General features: G+C 42.9%; 1 protein-coding gene across 1 annotated transcript in view; it reads left to right on the top strand.

The window, feature by feature from the left end:
• Nucleotides 1-1,007: 1,007 nt before the first annotated feature.
• The window catches only part of LRRC1 (leucine rich repeat containing 1), a 66,317-nt gene continuing 49,522 nt past the window's right edge, over nucleotides 1,008-17,802 (top strand). The window contains exons 1-2 of the mRNA XM_027724701.2: nucleotides 1,008-1,489; nucleotides 15,194-15,311. Coding sequence (XP_027580502.1) covers nucleotides 1,331-1,489; nucleotides 15,194-15,311 — 277 coding nt within the window. The 5' untranslated portion in view covers nucleotides 1,008-1,330. The remainder of the gene's footprint in view (nucleotides 1,490-15,193; nucleotides 15,312-17,802) is intronic.

The following is a 17,802-nucleotide window of genomic DNA, read 5'->3' as shown; positions in this document are numbered from 1 at the left end:
AGATGATTACAATAAACTCCCTCTCTTTCCTATTCCTATATCTGCACCCAATAATAATTATGCAAGAAATTAGTAGTATTTCTAGAGCAACTCTGATGTTAACTGCCTGTTTTCAAAAGTATTTTGTGTCACTGTGTAGATTACAAAATTGCTATTATGCAACCAGAAAGACAAGATCCTTTGAGACTGTGTTTTGCCATAGGAGCTCAGGAGGACATCACCCCCCTCGCAGGGGTTTGGAGTAGGACTGCCGGAGTCCAGAGGCGACAGACACGGGCAGAGGGCTGCTGGAGTATTTGTCTTTACTAACCCTTCTGACCTTACAATCAGGCCTTTTGAAAGTGGATTTTAAAACAACTTATTTCAGAAAGCCTTGAGGATAGCAAATTGAGAAGAAAAACGTTATCCACGGCCAAAGTACCTAGAGAGCGTTCCATACATTTTGTTGTGTTACTTTCCAGACAGTGTTATGTTTTAACAATTGAGAAGGAACTGTGAGCGCGGTGCGCAAGCTCCCGCTCAGTGTTCGTGGGCACCTCAGGAAAAGTATCGGCATGTCCCAAAGTCGGTAAAATGAGCGTCCCAAACCGCTCCCCGGCACTCCCAGTCGTTGCGGACCGTGTGACACGGCCGGTCCCGCAGCAGACGCCGCGGCGATGGCAGAGCCCGGCCGCTGCAGGGAGCGCCCCGGGACCCCCGAGCCCCCGGGGCGTAGCGGCACCGTGCGGAGCCCCCCGCTGCCGGGCAGTGCTGTACGCTTCTAGCCGGGGAAGCTCCGTGCCGGAGCGTCTTTTTCCTTGGCAGAAAGTTGTGTGGGCGCTCGCCCCCGGGTGCCTGGGGCGAGGCGGCGCCGGGGCGGGAGCGGGGCGGTGTGCGAGCGGCGGGCCGGGTCCGGGCCCGGGGCGGGGCAGGGCGGCAGGGCCCGGCCCCGCTGATGTCAGCCGGGACGGGGGAGGAGGGGAGGGGGAGCGGGAGCGGCCGCCTGTGTTCCGGGTCAGGCGCGGGAATGCGCGGCGGCCGCCGGCAGCGCTACGCTCGGCGCCCCGCGATGCCCCTGCAGGGAGGGCAGCGGCCCGCCGACAGGTACTAGGGGGGTTCCCCCAGTCCCGCCCCGCTCCGGCTCCCGCCCATTGTTCTCCCGGGGTCGCCGCTCTCGCCCGGAGCCGCTTCCCGCCGCCGGCGGCGGCGCGCTGGATGCGGGTTGCGGCCGCGGGCTCGGCGGGACCCGCGCTGCGCGGCGGCGGAGCGGACGGCACCTCCCGCGGCCGGCGGCGAGGAGGGGGCGGCGGAGAGCGTCGGCGCCCGCCCCGCGGTCCCCGGCGGCGGGGCGATGTTCCACTGCATCCCCCTGTGGCGGTGCAACCGCCATGTGGAGTCCATCGACAAGCGCCACTGCTCGCTGGCCGCCGTGCCCGAGGAGATCTACCGCTACAGCCGCAGTCTGGAGGAGCTCCTGCTGGACGCCAACCAGCTCCGCGAGCTGCCCAAGGTGAGCGGGAACGGGAGCGGGGGGGCGGCCCTGGCCCCGCCGCCGCCCCGGGCGGGGTCCAGGTGAGCCGCCCCGGCAGGTGCCCGCCGGGCTCCCGGTGCAGCGCCCGCGAGAGGAGGCGGCGCCGCGCCCGCACCGGGGCTGCGGTGCGGGGTTCCCGGGGCCGTCGGTCTCTGGTGGCAGCCCTAGGAGTTAAAGGAAGAGCCGGAGTTTCGCACTAGCATTTTGTGTTTCCCTGCTTCCGTGGTAAACGAGCTTTCACGAGCAAAGCGTGAAGACCCGCGTCTTGCAGGAGGAAAGGTCCTGTTTGAGGGCAGGGGGTTAATGCCGGAGTCACAGGACATGAGTATATGTTGTGATTAACGTTCACGTCATCGGAATTACGAGACCTTGGAGGGTATTCAACCCTCCCCTTTTTCCCTTTTCGATAGATACTGTCTGCTCTGTACATGGGAAAACCAAAACCCTCCAACAAGTAACAGCGTTCCCGTTTCTGCCTTCTTCTGCCGGAAACGTCGTCATGCAAAACACGGGAGACATATAAACCTTTTCTGTGTCTCGGTGTAAGTCCCACACAGTTGTCAGTGTTTTGCTTCTCACTTGAAAGATGTAGCCTGATTTTTGTGCATACTGTTTTATTGGTAGTATTGTCAAAGGTGAATTCACTTTAAATTCAACACGGTTTTGAGACATCGAGGTGGTACCTTTTGCTGTGACTCTCCAGGTGGCATTTGCTGGTTTTGCTAGAGTGATTCCAGTGAGGCACTGTTCCACTGCACAGATGCAGTGGAGTGGAAGGCATGTTCTACTTCTGACTTGATGAACCATGGGCTTTTTTCCGTGTTTCCTCTTTAAACTTTGGACACCTCAGAACCCTTTGTGAGCTGTGGTTGGTAGAGTTTGACACTAGAGGGGAAGTGTTACCTGGCAGCTGCACGCTAAAAATGCGTGGACTCTTAATAACTTGGAATACAAGAAACTGAACTCACTAGTCAGAAAAATTTTCAAAAGCACCTTTGTTTCCACCTGAATCAAAGTTCCTCTGTTCATACGCAGACTTAAACAGTCTTACTTTTTCCTTTTTGAAATTCAGTGCACTAACTAAACTTTTTTTCACTCTATGTAGTAAGAGTAATCAGGGTAGCTAGGTTTTCCTGTAGGCAGTAGTAAAGATGTTCAGTTGAACTGACATATTAAATTTGGCTTTTTCTTTTGAAAAACCTAGGCACAAGTTTTCATCGTGTTGTGACTGAGCTCTTTATCCTTCTGAAGTAGAGCAAAACTGGTTTACATAGCCTGTGTGTGGGTGCTATTTTTACTTCCAGCAGTTTTTACTGGCTTTGTGCACAGACTAGACTCAGGAGTCTCTTTGTACTAGACTTTTCTTCTTAGTGTTGGCTTTCAGGCTTGTTGTCTTATTGCAGGGGTGTTGAATGTGCTTGTGACTGAAATCCAATTGAAACCTGTGGCTCTCTGAATTATTTTTTTTTAAGTAATAAATCCACCACCAACTGGTTACTGTGTACAAATGTAAATGATGATGTCTGTTCATTGTGTTATATGGTCTTAATTTCTGTAAATAGAGTGCAACGATCTGTTGTTTCTTCTCTCTTCCTTGAACTGTAATACATGCAATAGCCTTTTTTTTGTCCTGTGGTGGTTAAAAAGACCACTTCTTCCCATTAGTTACCTGTGACTGCATATTAAGTCCTGTACATGTAAGAAATAGCTGAGGGGGTTAAAAAAACCCAAACCCAACACAGGCTCCTTGGCACTGAGGTGGAATCAAGTAAAAAGTGAAGTTAGAAGTTTGGTTTATCTTTTTTTTTTTTTTTTTTGAATGTCCATAGATCATGTTACAGGAGTGCCTAAATATACTCTAGGAATATGTTTGTGGGTTTCTAGCTGGACTAGGAAGAACCCGATGAAATACAACTACAGAAACATACTTGTAGTATCTGCCTTAAGTACTTTGTGCCTTGTCAGCAATGCAGGGAGGCATTTTTATTATGCACGAACCTATGAACTTTCCTTGTCAGTTCCTTATTAATGATTTCTGATAAATGGAATATAGCACCATCATCTCAGGTAAGTGTTGATGCTGCAGAATGTTCAGATACAAAAATATGGCTACAAACCTGGATGTGAAACTAATCTGTTGAAAGTGGAAACTGATGGGAAAAGCCCTGTTCAACTTTTCTACCAGCAAATAGTTCTAAAAGTTCTGCTACAGGAATCTGGTTCAGGAGAATAGTGGAAGATCTCTCAGTGGAAGATAGCTACAAGGGTACACTGTTCATTCCCCTTATATTAAAAGGGTAGTGCCAATACAAAGTACAGATACAGAACTGGAAATAAGTGCAAAAAGCTGGGATAGACCATACCTGTGGTAGACAAAATACGAGAGAAATCAGTAGGGTGTGTAATTAACAAACTGTTAGATCAGCGTAGATCTTAGTGGTTGTTACACCCTTAATTTAGTGTAATTCATTATATTAGTCTGACCTTACCTCCATTAAGTTTCTTCCCTATGTGCATAAAGGCATTAACACAAAATCAAGCAGTGTTTGGGCTCAGTTGAGGCCTAAGCAAGTCAGGCCCTAAGCAAGTGTAACTCACTGGCTGGTTAGTTAGGTGTTTTCCTGTGCTTGAGGAAGTTCTGAAGTTCACAGTGATCTGTGCCGATTCCTGGTGAGTCATCTGCGGGCTGTGCTGATGCCATAATATAATCCCTTAAAACCGATAAGGTGTTCGTGTCACTGAGGTGGTTGTGATCCTCCTAAGGGAAATTGCTGCTGTAAAGCCTCACCTTGGAATAGTGAAGAGCCCTGTAGACTCTGTGACTTGCAGCAGAAGTTGCCACAGTTGGATGGAGGAGGAAACCCCCAACTCTGCTGCTCAGCTCTTCGTTCTGCACATGGGTAGTTCAGACCTCATTTTCCCAGTGTGGACAGTTGTGGTCTGAAAGGTCTATTACAGCAGGCAGGAGGTCTTGTAATGCTTCTCTGAAATCAAGCAGATATTGCTGAGTTCTTTTACCAGCTTTGCCATGGCTACAAGTTAGAGACAGTAATGATGGCTTTATCTCTAGACATCCGCTTTCCTTCCACTTACACTTTTTTTTTTCATCCCTTCAAATGTAAAGCTTTCTGAGGGAGATAAATATCAGCAAGTGGCATGGTGAAAGACATGGACTTGCTGCATTTCACTCAAGCTGATGAGGCATCTTGTGTTAGATGCACATGGTTCCCCTCTTTTCCCTGTTTCTCCCTGCTCCTGTTTCTATCAAGTAGCAATAAAAGGTGTTCTTTGGTTGGTTTAATCCAATACACCAGTAAAAGAATACACTTTAATACACCCTTAAATCTCCATTTTGAGGTACAGAAGTAGTCTTTGTTAGCATACTTTAAACCTCTCTTATTCAGAGGCCTTAAACAGAGCATGGCATATGTTAGGGTGTTACTGAAAAAAACCCAACAGAACAAACACACATAAAAATCCCCTCAAAAGACAAAACTTAGAGAATTGCTGTAGCATCTTTATGAGAAATGACCAGCAGAAAGACCCAGCACTGTTGTTGCACTGCACGTTATGAGAGTCGTTGGAAGTATCCTAAAGAGAAACAAGAAATACACTTGAATTATTTTGAAGGAATTACTTTGTTGGTTTTATTTTTGTTCTGTTGGCTGACCCAAATGTATAGTAGAATTCTTTACCTTTTTCTAAGGGGAGAGGGGTAGGAAGGGTCCATGTGGAAGACACCTGAAATGTTTGAGAAGCAGAGGGAGATCGATCTCTTTGCCCCCGTTGTTTCCACTCCTTCCCATGTTTGCTTCTTTGTACATTAATGCATATGTGGACCAGGAAAAGAATTCAGTTTCTGTGACCTCCTTTTTCTTACAAATACCTTTTTTATCTAAGCTATACCTGTCAGCTTTTTAGGAATACAAGGTAATAATTTATATTTGTACAGTAACTTACAAATTTTTTGTATCATTTTGCTACTGCAAAGGGATTCTTTTGGTTTCCCATGTCAATAAACTGATTCTTTTTTAAGGTCTCTTTAATGACTCTGTTGGATCCCTGGGTCCCTTGTTTGCTCCCGTTCCCAGTTATGTGATGGAAAACTTGTGCTTATGACAGCACAAGTTGCTGACAGCGACCTTTTACTGTTGTTACCACTGGTGTCTCAGACTCCTTGCCCTGCGTGTTCATACTTTCCCATCCTCTCCTGTCCTTGATGTTCCAGCATCTTCCTTACTTCCTCCAGCCTAAACAGCTCTGTCTGCCTTCTGTTTCTGACATTTTGCTTCCTCTCCTGTCCCTTCTGTGCTGGATTCTTGACTGCCCTTGCAAACATTTCTTTTTTAGTACCCTGGTCTTTCCCTTTCCCTTCTGCTGCCTCCCAGGTTCCCTTCTCTGCTCTTGCCCTTCCTGCAGGATAAGCCAGCCTGGTGGGATGTGCTGGAGGAGCAGGCTGTGTACTATTAAGCTGCTGGTGGTTTTCCACAATACTGAGGTCTCTCTCTAGCCTTTCTTGGCAGATGTGGCTGCTTTCCCACAGAACAGCAGTTTCTAGCTGTCAGCATGCTTCTCACCACTTCTGCTTTACAAGACAAATTAAAGAGCTGCACCCTTTGGTCTCAAAAGGATGGGCTATGTATGGAGTTGGTGGTAGAGTGTGGCTATTAACTTGCTTAAATAATTCCTTTTCCTGTATTGGATCCTAAGTGTCTTCTGTTGAATATTTAGTGTATCCGATTTCATTGGAAAAAAGCATAGTAAGTGGTCTCCAGAGTGCATAGAGCAACTTAAAAATGTAGTTTGTGGGGTTTTTTTTCTAAACTTGTAGCATTTTTATTTTCCTTAGGAGTGAAAACTTGAAGACTTTTTCAACTCAAGCTCTAATGTGTAGTATATAATTTGCTACATGTCAAAAACTATTCTTCACTGGAGAGTAGGCTTTCTGGCAAATTGCTTTGATAGAAGAAAATAACACATTCTGCATGATGCGTTTCAATAGCTTCTCTAATGAAAAGCATCAGATAAAAATAAGATGATTTCAGTTCTATAGATCAGTCTGTAGTTGATGAAAGTCTGTAGTTGTTTTCTGCTTGCGTACTTTGGAATTTAAGGGCAAATACATCCTGTCAACTTAATTTCTCTGTGCCTGGAATTTGCAGTACAATACTGAATCTCTGCGTATTTTTTTCCACTGATGAAAAGAAAAAAATATCTTATGAACCTTTGAATGCAGTATTATGTTTTGGCCTTTGTATTAAATCACTAGTATTCTTTGCATTGGTGGGTGGTAGAAATAGCTTATAGCTCTTGTTTTGCTCCTGTTATGTCTTGCTGCTGCTCAGTTGTTTAACTCAAAGGATAATGACCACTTTCCCATGAGACTTTTTGCAGATGCTGTTTCTGGAAAACTCCAGTGGCAAAAAAAAAAAAAAAAGTTTTGTATGCATGTAGTTTAGCTTAAGAGTCTACTGAACTCTTTTTTTAATTTGAGGAATGATTTTTATGTAGTGTTTGTAAACCTAATCTAATGCAGCTCTGAATCATTTAGTTTCTCTGTTTGAGCTTACAGAGTGTATCTTCCATCTGTAATTTCTCTTGTTGGTGCTACATTCTAAAGCTTCTCTGTAGAGTTATTTGATGTGATTGATGCGAGACCCCTTCCCTGACAAACCTGGTCAAATCCTGGCCTCTTCCTGTGCCCCACTTTCTTTCTGAGAGATGCCATGGTCTCCTGCTGCTTGGCATTCAGCACTGTCTGTATCTATTATGTGTGGTTTTGAAATCCAGGGTGCTGTTAACCTTACCAAAATAATGTGAAAGCTCCTTAAGAAGTCCCTTTATTCTTCCCATACCACCCCTCTTTCTCAGGAAAAAAATTTCCAAATTTTGGCATGAATTTCACTGTTCTACCATAGTTTCTCCCATTATGCAACCATAAGCCTGAAAGACACTTGTTTGGTCAGTGGCCAGGAATCTGCTATGGAAAGAGATGATGATTTACTATATCTCTCTTTAAATTTGTGCTTATGACTTCTCAAGTTGTAAATGTCTTTTTTCAAGTGTATATATCTCCTTGGGTTCGGAGAGACATGGTGGGATATCTCACGTGGCTGGAGTGCTGCAACAGATGAACTCAGGCTCTTTAAGAAGGACAGGCCAGGAAGGCAAGGATGGGGAGTTGCACTTCATATGAGAGAGCAGCAGGGATGTGTGAAGTTTTGCTTTGGGATGGGCCAACTGAGAGCAGGCTGGGATTAGTTGGTGACATTGTTTTGGATATCTGCTGTAGACTGGTTGATCAGGATGAAGTAGTAGATGATGCCTTCTTCACGTAACTGGAAGAAGCCTTATATTTGCAGGCCCAGGTCATCACATGTGTTTTGAACCACTGTGACAGCTGGAAGGGCAACACAACAGGACATAAGCAATTCAGGAGGTTTTTGGAGTGCATTGATGGCTTCCTAAACCAGGTACTCAAGGAATCAATGGACAGAGATGCTCTGTTAGGCTGTATACTTACAAACAAGAAAGGGCAGGTTGAAACGTGAAGGTCAGGGTTGCAGTAGCTGTGGTGACCTTGGTCACCTTGGCTGTAGTGACTGTGAGATGGTGGAGTTTAGAGTCCTGAGAGGAGGGAACAGGGCAATAAGCAGCATCACAACACTGGACTTCAGAAAACAAACTTTGTTATGTTTAGGATTCTGCTTGGAAGAGGTTGGTAAGAAAGATGTTTATGCTGCCACTCAGGGACATTTTTGTAAGGGAGGTACTGTTGTAGTAAACCAGTAGCATCCCCTTCTCTGTGTGGTGTACACAGATGAGACAAGGTTTGTGGGCAGAGATTATGTATCAGTAGCTCTAAAATAAATTTGATTTTCTAATTATATCAGTTGGTCTAAAAAAAGACACTACCTCCTGCCAACAATGTTGTATACTGGAAAAATGCATGCTAGAAATTCATTAGTGAGATTAAATGTGGGCTTTGGTTGTGTTCTTTTTTTTTTTTTTTCTCCAAATGGCAAATGCATTTGACTGAAATGAATCCATATTTTGTTGTAGCAGATGTTTTCTGACCTCTCTTAAAGGCAGAGGTAGTCCTTCCCACCACTGTACTGGAACAGCTATGACATTGAGTGCGCTTTAACCTTTGTTGCTTCTGCTTAATTGGCATAAAAGAGAAAGTAAGTCCTTGCCTGCCAGGAAACAGTATGAGGCAACCTGCTCGATGCATCGCTCAGTAGTGCAGCATTTTGAGTCAGTGCTGCAGTGTATTGGTTTTTGATGGCTAGTGGCTAGTCCCCTATTTGTTTTTTAAAATGGATGGTAACAACTGAGACTAGGACCTGCAATTGGCCTATCCTTTTCAGTAGTTCAGAAAATGGCAGGTGCTTTGAAAATAGGGTGCCAGAAACATAGCAAGTAGGTGTAGAATGCCAGCTTCAGTGAGGCATTGGTTATACTTCTTGCTCTATCTCTTCTAGATCTTTCCCCCATAGCCCTTCTTGCTTGACTGATGCTTTTTTGGGCTTTAAAGCATCCATTGGTGGGGAAGACAGCAGTCGCAGCATCTGGTTCTGTTTAGGATATGTGCCCATGGTCTTTCATTAATGCTTCCTCTTATTTTGAAATCTGGTAATTTTATTGATGTTTTGTATGGACTCCTGCTGGAATGTCCGCCTCCATTATGTTTTTCATTAATATTCATAATGACAAAGTTGGTATTAGGATGCTGCAAGACCAAAGTACAGCTTGAATATATTCTACAGACATGGCTGGGCAAATGAAACAGAATTTCACCATGCTATGTGTCTGTAGCAGTTCTGGGTTTGCCCATGATGTGTGTGAAGACAGAATTAGAGACCTCAGCTGTGTGGAGCAGTTGTCTATTTGCTAGCTTGCCACTGAGCAGGCGGGCAGAGGTCAGTGTGCTGTTGTCCATTACCAGCTGCTGCTGCATCTCCACATGGCTGGAGAGGAGATGCAGAGTCATCAGTTTGATGCAGAGTCATCAGTTTGATGCAGAGTCATCAGTTGGATGGTGACTCTGCTGTGCTGCACTGTGAGTTAGCCCCTGCCCTCAGAAATCATTTCAGTATCTCGTGTAGTACTTTATTTGAAAATTAAAGTATGTTTGGCCCAAAGGGTCATGTGGGATCTGTATTTGTGAAACCCTGTTGCCCTTGCCAGCTGTCCTTGCTCAGAGGTGAAGGCGGGTGGAGTGACTTGAGGGATCCTGGTGTTGCTAGCAGGCTTTGTGGGAGATGCCAAGCTGATAATGGCCATGCTAGGCTTCACTTGAGTCTGGTGAGAGCTCCTTTCACACTTCATGAATCCAAAGTAGGATTCGGCTTCTGCAGCATTGCACTGTGCAGCTGGTTTGAATGCGCTTCTAGAGGAAGGTGTCTGTTTTCTGTGCTCTTGCTGGGTTTCCTCAGTGCTCCCACCTGTGCTACTGGCAGGAGTCTCAGGGATGGTTTTTAAGACAATGATGTACAGGATTGCATCCTAAAAAGAGTTCTTTTGCTTACAAGTTAGTTGTGGATTTCAGCTGGGGGTGCCTTGAGGCTTGAGTGGAGTGCAGGGTGCATTGCAGCTTGCTGAGTGTGTAAGCGTGGCTGTGGCTCTTGTCAGCTCCAGACTGGTGTGTCCACTGGGTGACCAGAGTAGAAGTGATGTTTGAAATCCCACCAGTTGGTTAGTGTAGGGCATTGAGTGTCCTATCCTCTTGGAATCCTTAGCACTGAGTGACCCGTATTGATGGTCTTCCAAAGACCATTCTATCAATGACTTCTACAGAAATGGGGTGGGGAGGAATGAGGAAAAGCTCTCCCTTCCCTCTCTGCCTTTGCCCTTCAGACAAACAGGGAGAATGTGCATGTATGCTTGTGCCAGAGCCTGGTTATTAAACCCATCCCAAGGAAGCAGAATGCTTGAATTCAGTGCTGCTGCTTCATTACGTGATTTAGTCCTCATTCTCCTCATAGTGTCCTGACCACCAAGCAGCATGTTCGCCTAAAGAGAGGTTGGGCTTCCCCTGTTCTCACTGAAGCTGTGCAATGGTGCAGGCAAAACACTAACTTCTAGGGGCCCTTTGCAGAAGCAGCAATTTGATTATGTTAAGCAAAGCAGTGAAAAAGAGATAAAACATCAAATCCGTGAAATAACCTTGCAGCATGGTTGACAGTGCTCTCTACCTCCTCAGCCAAGTCTCCAGTCCCTTGCAAGGTTATTTCATGGATTTGATGCTTTTCGCGGATTTGATGCTTTATCTCTTGTTCACTGCTTTGCTTACCATAATCAAATTGCTGCTTCTGCTTGTGTTTGCCTGAAGAGGCAGTATAAAAAGAGTGGGGGAAGGATTGACTGTAATTTCCCTTATCCGATGATTGAAGGAGGACACCTGATGATTGGAAGTGAATAAAGTGAAGGGTGTCCGCATTAATTTTTGTTTACAATGTAGGAGAAGAAAATGGAGCCTGAAGTAAGATTTGAAACAGAAATGCAATTGGGAGTTAAACTATATTTAAATTACTGTGTCACTTCTTAATTCTAAAGCACAGATAACCTTTAGTTGGTCAGTTGTAAGTTTGGAAAATGGGTGAAATAAATATAGATATATTTAAGAATGAGAACCTAGTAATATACTGTGTCTTGATAGCTTACTTAATTCCTTTCTGAATATAATACTGTAATTGCCTGACGAAACCTCAAAAGCCGAGGCAACATGCATATGTGGAAAATCCATATTGGTTTCTAAGGCAAACTTGACATAAGAGCAACTGCTTACAAATTTTTAATCTAGTCAGCAACAGCTCAAGTACCTGCAAAAAAACCCCCTCATTCTATCCTGTGTGAATGTAACCATGAAACAAGTTCATTTGCAGTTTTCTTCCTCCTTTCCATCTTGTTCTGATTTCTGCTCTCATGCTGGCCCATCATGAAAATTAGGCAGTAGATTTCATAAGGGTTCTAATTTTAATTCTCTTTGCTGATAGTAGTAGCCTTTTTATGGAAATGTTTTGCTTAACACAGTAAACATTTAGTTATGCTACCTGTGCCTAATGAACTTGGAGTGTGACATGTTTGTAGCACTGGAAGGGCTCTAGCAGGGAGATACTGCTCCTCCCCTTAAACAGCGTTAGCTGCAAATAGGTCTTCGTGCCCTGTGTTTTACTTCAACTGCCTTTTGCCATCATCTATTTCCATTTATGATTTTTATTATTCCCATCTGGTAAGGTGCTGAAGCACTCAGGGAAGATTCTCAGGCATGAATGTTTTTTGTTGCAGGAGTGAATCATTGAAAGAAACAGAGAGATACATTGTTTTGGCCACTTTTACAGGAGAGAGTATTTATCAATCCTAGTTTGGCTTAATTCTCTTCACTTTTTTTTCTAGAATTGAGTGTCAGTTGTAGTATTCTTAAAAAAAAAGGTATAAAAAATGAGGACTGTGGGATCACACTGTCTGTTTATACTTCTCAGTGAGTCATGCACTTATCTCTTACTCTTTTTAATTCCGTTGGCTGACATCGACCCAATTTTGTCAGAATGAAGTTTTTTTAAAACTATGTGTCCGGGTGAGAGAGACTTGGTTAATTTTCCAGTGCAAGAAGGGATCTGTTCAAGATGTATGTTCTTAGAAAATCTATATAATGGAAAGCTCTATAAATTCTTTGATAGCAGGAAAAGCTTCAATTGAGGGTTGGAAATTGTCACTAAATAGCAAGTTGTAGGCTTCTTCAGTGCTTATGCTCATGGAATTATTTGTCTCATTGAAGCACTATTAATTAGGCTGTTTGATTGCAGACCCAACATCTCAACAAGTATCTCGGCATTAAAAGCGTTGCCGAGATACTTGTTGAGATGTTGGGTCTGCAATCAAAACCTGCTATTAGAGCATGCTGGGTGGATGTGCTGCTCTGGCCAATAACCCCATTGGACCTTGGATCGTGTTAGAGCTTTTCAGATAGAGGCAGAACTGTATCGGATACATTAAATTAGGAACGTGTTTCTGGGGAGCATATATTTAAGAAAGTGCAGATATTTATGCACACACACGTATCTATGTTTACCTCTGTTGAACTCTATTCAATAAACTTTTAATTCTCTTTGTTCTCTGTGGTCTTTTTGAAAGGTAGAACATATATGGCTGAAAGGAGGTGCTTGCTTCACCAGCAGTGCTTCAGAGCACTAATGATGTGCTTTAGATAAAGGAAGAGTAGTTACTGAAATGCAAGTAGGATGCACTAAACATGCAAGAGTGATTGAGTCCTGTAGTTTACAGGGAAAAAACAAAGGAGGAATTCAAAGAAATGCCATTCACGTAACTGCAGTTTCTGATTTTATCTAGGAAATGGTGTAATTCATTAGAAATTGTTATGCAAACTGGAAATTAAACTCCCAGTTAATTTTTCTTTTAAATAGTTAAACAGGAATGCCTTTTAAAATATTGTGTAATATTGCTTGTTGCAAATGTACTCTGCACATTTAATGAATATATACAGCATTGACACATGCTGTCAGGGCCCTCAAACCTTCCTGAGGATGTCTAGCTCTTAATAGGCTTTTGATGATGGTTCTGTCTTTTAACCATGTTCCTTCTGTTTTTACTCACTTGCCATTGAATATCTCTGGCAGGGACAACTGTTGCTTAGGAGAAGATTTGTAGTAGAACATCAATATTTATAACTGTCATATAGTTTAGCAACTACACACTGGATTGAGGAACACATTTTGGCAAGTATTTATTTTGGAGTGTTAGAACAGATTTGGATCTCTTCTGTGGGGTGTACTCCTGCTATGTTTTCACAAAAGTGTCTTTAAGTGCTTTTTTAAGCTTCTGATGGATTCTTGGTTTAGTCATATTGATAAATATTTATCAAAAGGGCTACATTTGTTTAAAGATAAGAATGGTAATGATATGAAAGTGCAGCTAGGGATCTTTTGAGGGCAATGAAGGATTAAAAAGCATTTGTGGCTATTTTAATTGGAATATATGTTGTTTTGGGAACTAAAAACATAGAATTGTAGACATTTTTTATATCTTCCTCTTACAGTTTCAACTGCGTTATCAAACACTTTTAATGGGGGGGGGTGGAGTGCCATTCTGACTCAAAAATGCCTTTGAAAGGTCATATTCAGGTCTGGTGCATCTTTCTTTGCTGAGTGTTTATAAACTTTCTAAAGCTCTGTCCTTTTTATCCCCTAAAAGGAAGCCATGTTTTTGAGGGGAAACACATTAGTTTCAGTTGTGTTTTATTTTTCTGTGACAGGGAACCACAGTGTATATTGAAAGATTGGTGCTGAAGTGCACTTAAAAACCTGATTTATGAACTTGATCACAAGACACTCAAACTAAGATTGAAAACCTGCATTATAATACCTTCATGCACTCTGCTTTTACCTTGTGTCCTAGTAAGGTGCCTGTCTTACTGCCCCTTTTTCTGTCAGTCTGAGTTACAACTGAGTGACATTTAGATCACACACTCCAGCACTTATATAAAATAAAAGCTAAAAAAAGGTGCTAATTTCCAAGAAGGGATTGTAGGTGATTAAATGCAAGCAGATAGCCCAAACTTACTAGTATCTTCCAGTTACCCTGCATGGCAAAATCTTTGGTTCACAGGCATGCACACATGCCACGAGTGGGTGAGATGCACGGGTTCTGACTGCTGGGTAAAAATCGCTGTGCACTCCAGGGGGCACAAAACTCACTCAAAATTTGAGGAGTCTGTTCAGTTTTGTTCAAGATGACATGTATGTAAAGCCATTTAATTCTTCACAAATCCTCACCCCTTGCAATCACTCCACTTCAAAGGCCTGTCTGGAAGAGAGGAAAGCTGAGATAAGAGCTCCACAACTTTCGTGGGGATGCCTAGATTCAATCACCAGCTGCTCCCAGTGCTTGGGGTTGACCTGACTTTCAGCTTGGCCAGTTTTCTTAGGGTGTTTTTTTGTCTTGGGAGCTTCCAGACCCTCTGAGCCCATAGCTGGGGGTCTGGGAAAGTTAGCATCCTGTCTGCATTTTGTCCCTGTGTCCTCACTGTAGAGACAGGGCTGAGCTGGGTTTTTCCTCAAGCAAGAAAGACCTGAAATTGTGTGTATCCTGCCCAACTTTCATTAGTCCTTCTGAAACTGGGCCATGGAGCAGGCGGTGTATATGAGGCTGGAAAGTCTTCCTGAGGGAGGCTGGCTCTGTAACCTAGTTGGTTTTGGCGCTCACCAGTGAAGAAGACCTTGTCAGCCACTCTTTGTCGGTTTTCTGGATTGTTCTTTAGAAGTGTCCCTCTGCATTAACTTCCTAATGAGCCACGGTGTATAATTAGGATGCTTTTAATTACTCTACTGGGTAACCTCACCCCATTAATGATTTTGAAGCAGGCACTCTGGATTTTGCTAGTGTCTGTCTGCAATGATCTTTAATGGCAAGCTTTACAGATTTTGTTTTTAACATAGATTTTCATTTTTGGTAAAACACAGGTTATAGTCTGTTTGCATGTAAAAATTAAAACAAAATGTTTATTCTGATACAGGTCTGAAAGGGATGTGCATAACTAGTGTCAAGCAATAACTTTAATTAGCTCACATTTTGAAAGCGGCTTCCAGTTATTCCTCATCATTTATGATGCTTATATCTGAGTTATATGAATATTTTCTGATGTGTAATTTTTCTTTCTTTCAGCCTTTCTTCCAGCTTGTGAAGTTACGGAAACTTGGACTTAGTGATAATGAAATCCAGCGGCTCCCTCCTGAAATAGCAAATTTCATGCAGCTGGTGGAACTTGATTTGTCTCGAAATGGTAAGCTCCAACGTTAATTTGTTTGATTCTATGCTGTCCTGTGGCATGGTCTAGGAAACTGAGTTGATAGGGTTTTTCTGACTCAGAAGTTGCTATCAGTGTCCTGCAGAACACTTTTTCATGTAGTTCGTGGATTTGCCACTGGTTCTAGATGGGGGGAGCGAAAGAGCAGAGGAGAGCTGATAGTGGAAATACAGTAATAAAATAACACTTAAATGTAGTTCTGCCTTTCTGAGAGCCTGCTTGATTCTCCAATTTAAAAAGTGCTTTACATCCTAGTTTTATATGTGTATGTGTCATAATGTTGATTTCTTTTCACAAGCTCTCTGAAATGCCTAGAAAAAAAAAGAAAAAAGAAAAAAAAGAGGTTGAAAAAAATGAAGCTGCTTTCTGTCCTAAAAAAAGGCTGCCTATGGGTTGGAAGTCCAGTTCCTTATCCTTATCTCCTTTTTACCTGGGATTAGCAAGAGGCAGAGTGCTAGTATTTCTAGTTGTACTTCTGGAAGAAGAATCAGTCCGTTTGTCATCTGCAGAGATAAATTCAGAAAAGAATGCTGGGAGAAACTGTCTTTTAAAACATGTTGTTGGAAACCACATGGGTTTATCATTTGCTTGTAATGTTTGCTGCTTATATTGTCCTGCATTGTGGTGGAGCGAAAACATTTTTTTTCCCTGTGGCCTGGTGAACTTACCAGTTCTGCAAGAAGTTCAGGGGCTGGTGGGTCACCTTTAAGCAGCCTTATGACCCACTGATCTAGAAACAGTGAATCTGTGTTACCAAATTAGAGCAACTGTCAGCTATTTTTGCCTCCTTACACGCAGTGGATATGTACAAAATGCTCTCTGAGCTGTGATGGAAGGGGTGGGAGCAATCATGGTTGCATAACCTTGTAAATAAATGAGGGATGTAATTGTATATTCAGGAAAATAAATACCGTAACGGGAGCCTTTTTTCCTTTACAGTTTAACTTCACATTGACCCTTTGTGACTGAAGAATATTCAGTGGCCTATAGCATGTTTCCTTTATTTGTTTGGTGCTTTTAATTCCATCTTTATCTGATAATATAATTGATGAAGCGTAATGAGTCTCCAGGCAATTGCTGAAAAATTTCTGTGAACCATATAATTTTATGCATACTTGCAAAACCTTTTAAGATAAGAAAACTGGGAAAAACCCCCACATCTGAGAGACAGAAGAAACAGATTAGTTATAACATTTTAGAAATACATGAGCATTAATTGATGCAGTATTTTGGCTACTGAGTTTGGCTGAGTTGGGTGCTGTCTGTGACAGACCTTATACAAAAAGAAACCCTCTGTTGGTTTAGTAGTTCTCATCACAAATGAATAACTAGCTGCAAAAGAGCTGGTGGATCAGAGCCATGTGAACTCTTGTCAGCCTGACTTGGAAGTTGGCTTGAGAACTCAACTGTAATGAGAACAGATGGTGTGAACATTTATGGTTGGGTAGATGCATGTGTGTCATTAGAAGTTACTGCACAGGGAAGTATTTTCTCCAGCGATGGGTTGGACTAAGGCAGGTGGCAGAGAGCAGTTGCTTTCCTATATCCAAGGTTCAGTGTTAATTGCCCATTTTATTGCATTGCTTTGTCTTCTCTGTCGTTCATTGCAGAAGGTGACTGATACTGCTTCCCTCTGCTTAATCATATCACAGTTATTGCATGACTTGACTCTTCAAATGGAAAATGCACCGTGTGATGTGGTGCTGGGGGGCTGTGGCAGAAGACAACTAATACTGCTTTTTGCTGTTTGGTCATTTCATGGTTTTCTCACAGTTCTCCAAATTAAAAGGCAAAACACACACCATCTGGGATGCTGTAGGGGAAATGTCACATAAGGTTTTTGGGATTTACAGTATTTTAATTTCTTAGCTTTGTATTTTGAACCCACCTTTCAGTATGTCAGATTCTTAGCCTGCCACAGGTTTGTCCTGTTTTCTAACTACCCAAGAGTACTTAGGAAAAAAAAATAGGAACTCTTTGTATTCCTTTCAGGCAGAGAAAAACAGCCCTACTTTTCAAAATGCAGTATGCTGCATGAATAGGAAAGTGTGATGGTGACATCTGAACTTGGGAAATAAGAGATCATTGTTCTGTGTTTTTTGTTGTTCTAGCTGTCTGGTTCAGTGCACTAATTGCTTTCAGTTCTGGCCATTCTGTTTCCTTAAGATCTTAAAAGCACAAATATAAATTCATTTAATGTTCTATGTACAGGAATAGCTTTTTCTATTTAACTTCTCATCAGGAGGAAGAAAAGGTTTTGAATAAAGAGAATACTTCCATTTCCCTCATAATAAAATGATAATATTTTCTTTTCTCCTACTTTCTAATCCTTTGGCCAGTGTATGATCTTTGAAGCCTCATGACATGGTGAGTGTATCTTATGGCTGGACTTGGATGTGCTTCCAGACTGCAGTGGCCAGCTATGTTTTGTGTGAGTGGTGAGGTGTTGCATCCAGAGGTGGGATAA

The sequence above is a fragment of the Pipra filicauda genome, unplaced genomic scaffold (assembly GCF_003945595.2).
Source record: "Pipra filicauda isolate LSUMZ 115617 unplaced genomic scaffold, ASM394559v2 scaffold200_size1382263_pilon, whole genome shotgun sequence".
Classification (NCBI taxonomy): domain Eukaryota; kingdom Metazoa; phylum Chordata; class Aves; order Passeriformes; family Pipridae; genus Pipra; species Pipra filicauda.
Note: the sequence above shows the minus strand (reverse complement) of the source record. Positions and strands in the feature narration are given on the sequence as shown.